Source organism: Xyrauchen texanus, chromosome 45, assembly GCF_025860055.1.
Source record: "Xyrauchen texanus isolate HMW12.3.18 chromosome 45, RBS_HiC_50CHRs, whole genome shotgun sequence".
NCBI classification, from domain to species: domain Eukaryota; kingdom Metazoa; phylum Chordata; class Actinopteri; order Cypriniformes; family Catostomidae; genus Xyrauchen; species Xyrauchen texanus.
In genome coordinates, this window is record NC_068320.1 from 28,830,244 (window position 1) to 28,837,743 (window position 7,500).

The 7,500-nt window shown below is 40.9% G+C and overlaps 1 protein-coding gene across 1 annotated transcript in view; it reads right to left on the reverse strand.

Moving 5' to 3' along the window:
* Positions 1 to 7,500, reverse strand: part of LOC127637214 (protein PHTF2-like) — a 46,303-nt gene that overhangs the window by 20,452 nt on the left and 18,351 nt on the right. Inside the window, 2 exon segments of the mRNA XM_052118165.1 lie at positions 962 to 1,123; positions 1,858 to 2,017. Coding sequence (XP_051974125.1) covers positions 962 to 1,123; positions 1,858 to 2,017 — 322 coding nt within the window.

The window sequence follows — 7,500 nt, forward strand, 5'->3', positions numbered from 1 at the left end:
TGAATAAATAGTGCTAATTAAATCTGTACTATAATCTCTGCACACATTCTCTGCAATAAACATTTTGGACAAAGATGAGTCAGATTCATTTTCCATTGAACATCTTTTTCAAAACAGCAATATCTAGCCAGTGAAATATTTTACAGCCAAGAATTACTAGAAAAAAAAACAGTCACTATAAAAATGTCCATTATTTTTATTTTAGATTTTCTCCCCAATTTGTAACGGCCAATTCCCAATCCTCTTTAAATCCTCATGGTGGCGTAGTGACTCGCCTCAATCCGGGTGATGGAGGATGAATCTCAGTTGCCTCCGCGTCTGAGACCGTCAATCCGCGCATCATATCACCTGACTTGAGCACGTTACCATGGAGACGCAGCACGTGTGGAGGCTTCACGCTATTCTCCACGGCATCCACGCACAACTCACCACACGCCCCACCGAGAGCGAGAACCACATTATAGTGACCACGAGGAGGTTACCCCATGTGACTCTACCCTCCCTAGCAACCGGCCCAATTTGGTTGCTAAGCAGACCCGACTGGAGTCACTCATCACGCCCTGGATTCAAACTCACGACTCCAGGTGTGATAGTGTCAATACTCACTGAGATACTCAGACACCAACGAAAATGTCAGTTATTTTTTATATTTTATTAATTTTCTTGACTTTTCTAGGCACAGAAACCACAATTCCCAATGGAAACATTGAAATCTGACCATCTGTACAGAGTTCACGTGATCACTTAGTCACATAGTAATTGTGCTCAGTCTGAAAAATGTCTTTCCTTCTTCATTTACCATATTTGAAAATCCCTAAATCTTTCCAGGTTTAAACCTTTGATTGTGAGATTTTCACTGGTGTCGTCGGGGTCTTTTGGACTCGCTGTATGTTTAAAGAAAGAGACGTTACAGCCGTGAAGATGACAGAGGAAGTGACAGAATAGACAGACAGATACACACCCCGCTTTAAAGAGATCACAGCAGAAATCTCTGAGGAAAGATGTGAAGCCACGAGTGCCGGCAGACACAGAGCCGTGCGGCGCCCACTCCTGCGTGTTATCAGTAGTGCTAGAGCCGTCGCCTTCTCTATGAATCTCCAAATGAGCCGCTTTTCTCAACTTCCTTCAGCGAGACACATTCAGAGTGACAGACAGTTCAGAGTTTCCCCAAAGAGGAAAACACAAAGTTTGAAAGAGACGCTGAACTGATGATCAGAACATATAAATGATTTATGATTAAGAGTGATCCACAATCAGTCGAATCAGTGATTTCATTTCCATTCATGTTTCTAGAAATCAATGTACAGAGACAAACTGATCATTTGTGATTATGGAATTTATATGGAATTATTTGATGCTGAAAACAGAATCGACGTCTCGATAATGCAGATAAAACCCTCCTCATTGCTGGTTTTGATTTCTGGTTAGTATATTTATTGCTGGATTTGACCTCTGACCTCTGAATAGATCAAAAATTCATACAATTATCAAATGTCAGAATTAATCTGACAGGGTGTCAGAACCGGTGCCGATCTAGAACCGTTCTGCACGTTTCCACTAAAGAAAAGAATCCGCTCGGATCCTAAAACCTGGAACTGATTACATCAGCATTTATAATTCACTGATTCGACACACATTCAGCTCCTCCTGACACCATCTGTCTGACAGGAATCAAACTTCTGACCGTTAAATCAAAGCTTGTGATATTAGAAAAACTCAGAATCAAATTACTTTCATACGTTAATAGAAACATGATCGATTCTCAGATTCACAGATCACCTGACCAAACACCAGCAACATTTCAGAGGACCACATCTCTCTCTCACACACACACACACACACACACACACGTCTCACCTGCGTCTCTTCCCGCTGCTGCTGGTTTTGGGTGTGTGTGTGGAGACGATCTGACAGTGAACGGTTCCTAACAGCAACATCAGCCAGAAGGAGCTAAACACCTCCGTCACTGGAACACCATGAACACTGGAGATACTGAAGAACAACAGAGCCGCAAACACTGCAACACACACACACACACACACACACACACAATGATTAGGTCACTCACACACAAATAAAAACAATCAGCTTCATGAAATAAAAGCTTTATTCTCTTTTTGTCCAATCAAAATCGAGGAGGGACTCGCTTCATCATTCAGCCCGAAACTTTCAGCAGCACCTTTTTTCTCTTCAAAGACACGTCAGTCACACACCCACATGTAAATATCACTCACACACACACACACGTAAATAACATCTCACACACCCACATGTAAATATCACTCACACACACACACACACGTAAATAACATCTCACACACCCACATGTAAATATCACTCACACACACACACGTAAATAACATCTCACACACCCACATGTAAATATCACTCACTCACACACACACACACGTAAATAACATCTCACACACCCACATGTAAATATCACTCACACACCCACATGTAAATAACATCTCACACACACACGCGTAAATATCACACACACACACACGTAAATATCACACACACATACACACGTAAATAACATCTCTCACTCACACACACACACCCACATGTAAATAACATCTCACACACACACGCGTAAATATCACACACACACACACACACACACACACGTAAATATCACACACACACACACGTAAATAACATCTCTCACTCACACACACACCCCCACATGTAAATAACATCTCACACACACATGTAAATAACATCTCACACACACACACGTAAATAACATCTCTCTCACACACACACGTAAATAACATCTCTCTCACACACACACACACACGTAAATAACATCTCTCACACACACGCACACACGTAAAAACATCTCACACACACACATGTAAATAACATCTCACACACACACGTAAATAACATCTCTCTCACACACACACACGTAAATAACATCTCTCACTCACACACACACACCCACATGTAAATAACATCTCACACACACGCGTAAATATCACACACACACACACACACACACACGTAAATATCACACACACACACACGTAAATAACATCTCTCTCACACACACACACGTAAATAACATCTCTCACTCACACACACACACACACGTAAATAACATCTCTCTCACACACACACACACACCCCCACATATAAATAACATCTCTCACTCACACACACACACCCACATGTAAATAACATCTCACACACACATGTAAATAACATCTCACACACACACGTAAATAACATCTCTCTCACACACACACACACACACATAAATAACATCTCTCACACACACACAAACACACGTAAATAACATCTCTCTCACACACACAAACACACACACACACACACGTAAATAACATCTCTCACTCACACACAAACACACACACACACACGTAAATAACCTCTCTCACACACACACACACACACACGTAAATAACATCTCTCACACACACACACACGTAAATAACATCTCTCTCACACACACACACACACACACACACACACACACACACACACACATGTAAATAACATCACACACACACACACACACACACACACACGTAAATAACATCTCTCACACACACACACGTAAATAACATCTCTCACACACACGTAAATAACATCTCTCACACACACACACGTAAATAACATCTCTCACACACACACACGTAAATAACATCTCTCACACACACGTAAATAACATCTCTCACACACACACACACGTAAATAACATCTCTCACACACACACACGTAAATAACATCTCTCTCACACACACACACACACACACACACACACACGTAAATAACATCTCTCACACACACACACACACGTAAATAACATCTCTCTCACACACACACACACACACGTAAATAACATCTCTCTCACACACACACACACACACACAAACGTAAATAACATCTCTCACACACACACGTAAATAACATCTCTACACACACACACACACACGTAAATAACATCTCTCACACACACACACATAAATAACATCACACACACACACGTAAATAACATCTCTCACACACACACACACGTAAATAACATCTCTCACACACACACACACGTAAATAACATCTCTCTCACACACACACACACACACGTAAATAACATCTCTCTCACACACACACACACACACACACATAAATAACATCTCTCACACACACACACACACACACACACACACATGTAAATAACATCTCTCACTCACACACAAACACACACACACACACACACGTAAATAACCTCTCTCACACACACACACACACGTAAATAACATCTCTCACACACACACACACGTAAATAACATCTCTCTCACACACACACACACACACACACACACACATGTAAATAACATCACACACACACACACACACACACGTAAATAACATCACACACACACACACACGTAAATAACATCACACACACACACACGTAAATAACATCACACACACACACGTAAATAACATCTCTCACACACACACACACACACGTAAATAACATCTCTCACACACACACACACACACGTAAATAACATCACACACACACACGTAAATAACATCTCTCACACACACACACACACACACACACACGTAAATAACATCTCTCACACACACACGTAAATAACATCACACACACACACACGTAAATAACATCTCACACACACACACACGTAAATAACATCTCTCACACACACACGTAAATAACATCTCTCTCACACACACACACACGTAAATAACATCTCTCTCACACACACACACACACACACACACACACACGTAAATAACATCTCTCACACACACACACGTAAATAACATCTCTCACACACACACACACGTAAATAACATCTCTCACACACACACACGTAAATAACATCTCTCACACACACACACACACACGTAAATAACATCTCTCACACACACACGTAAATAACATCTCTCTCACACACACACACACAAGTAAATAACATCTCTCTCACACACACACATAAATAACATATCACACACACACACACACACACACACACGTAAATAACATCTCTCACACACACACACACACGTAAATAACATCTCTCACACACACACACACGTAAATAACATCTCTCACACACACACACACACGTAAATAACATCTCTCTCACACACACACACGTAAATAACATCTCTACACACACACACGTAAATAACATCTCTCACACACACACACACACGTAAATAACATCTCTCACACACACACACATGTAAATAACATCTCTCACACACACACACACACGTAAATAACATCTCTCTCACACACACACACACACACGTAAATAACATCTCTCACACACACACACACACACGTAAATAACATCTCTCACACACACACACACGTAAATAACATCTCTCACACACACACACACGTAAATAACATCTCTCACACACACACACACACACGTAAATAACATCTCTCACACACACACACGTAAATAACATCTCTCACACAAACACACACACGTAAATAACATCTCTCACACACACACGTAAATAACATCTCTCACACACACACACACACACGTAAATAACATCTCTCTCACACACACACACACACACGTAAATAACATCTCTCACACACACACACACGTAAATAACATCTCTCACACACACACACACACGTAAATAACATCTCTCACACACACACACACGTAAATAACATCTCACACACACACACACACACACGTAAATAACATCTCTCACACACACACACACGTAAATAACATCTCACACACACACACACACACACGTAAATAACATCTCTCACACACACACACGTAAATAACATCTCTCTACACACACACACACACACACACACACACACGTAAATAACATCTCACACACACACACACGTAAATAACATCTCACACACACACCCACGTAAATAACATCTCACACACACACACACGTAAATAACATCTCTCACACACACACACACACGGAAATAACATCTCTCACACACACACACGTAAATAACATCTCTCACACACACGTAAATAACATCTCTCACACACACACACACGTAAATAACATCTCTCACACACACACACACACACGTAAATAACATCTCTCTCACACACACACACACACACACGTAAATAACATCTCTCACACACACACACGTAAATAACATCTCTCACACACACACACACACACAAACGTAAATAACATCTCTCACACACACACGTAAATAAAATCTCACACACACACACACACACGTAAATAACATCTCTCACACACACACACATAAATAACATCACACACACACACGTAAATAACATCTCTCACACACACACACACACGTAAATAACATCTCTCACACACACACACGTAAATAACATCTCTCTCACACACACACACACACGTAAATAACATCTCTCACACACACACACACACATAAATAACATCTCTCACACACACACACACACACGTAAATAACATCTCTCTCACACACACACACACACGTAAATAAAATCTCTCACACACACACACGTAAATAACATCTCTCACACACACACACACACACACACACACGTAAATAACATCTCTCACACACACACACACACGTAAATAACATCTCTCACACACACACACACACACACACACACGTAAATAACATCTCTCACACACACACACACACACGTAAATAACATCTCTCACACACACACACACACACGTAAATAACATCTCTCACACACACACACGTAAATAACATCTCTCACACACACACACACACACACACACACACACACACACACACACACGTAAATAACATCTCTCTCACACACACACACACGTAAATAACATCTCTCACACACACACACACACGTAAATAACATCTCTCACACACACACACACACACGTAAATAACATCTCTCACACACACACACACACACACACACACACACGTAAATAACATCTCTCACACACACACACACGTAAATAACATCTCTCACACACACACACACACACACGTAAATAACATCTCTCACACACACACACGTAAATAACATCTCTCACACACACACACACACGTAAATAACATCTCTCACACACACACACGTAAATAACATCTCTCACACACACACACACACACGTAAATAACATCTCTCTCACACACACACACACACACGTAAATAACATCTCTCACACACACACACACACGTAAATAACATCTCTCACACACACACACACGTAAATAACATCTCTCACACACACACACACACACGTAAATAACATCTCTCACACACACACACACGTAAATAACATCTCACACACACACACACACACGTAAATAACATCTCTCACACACACACACGTAAATAACATCTCTCTCACACACACACACACACACACACACACACGTAAATAACATCTCACACACACACACGTAAATAACATCTCACACACACACCCACGTAAATAACATCTCACACACACACACACGTAAATAACATC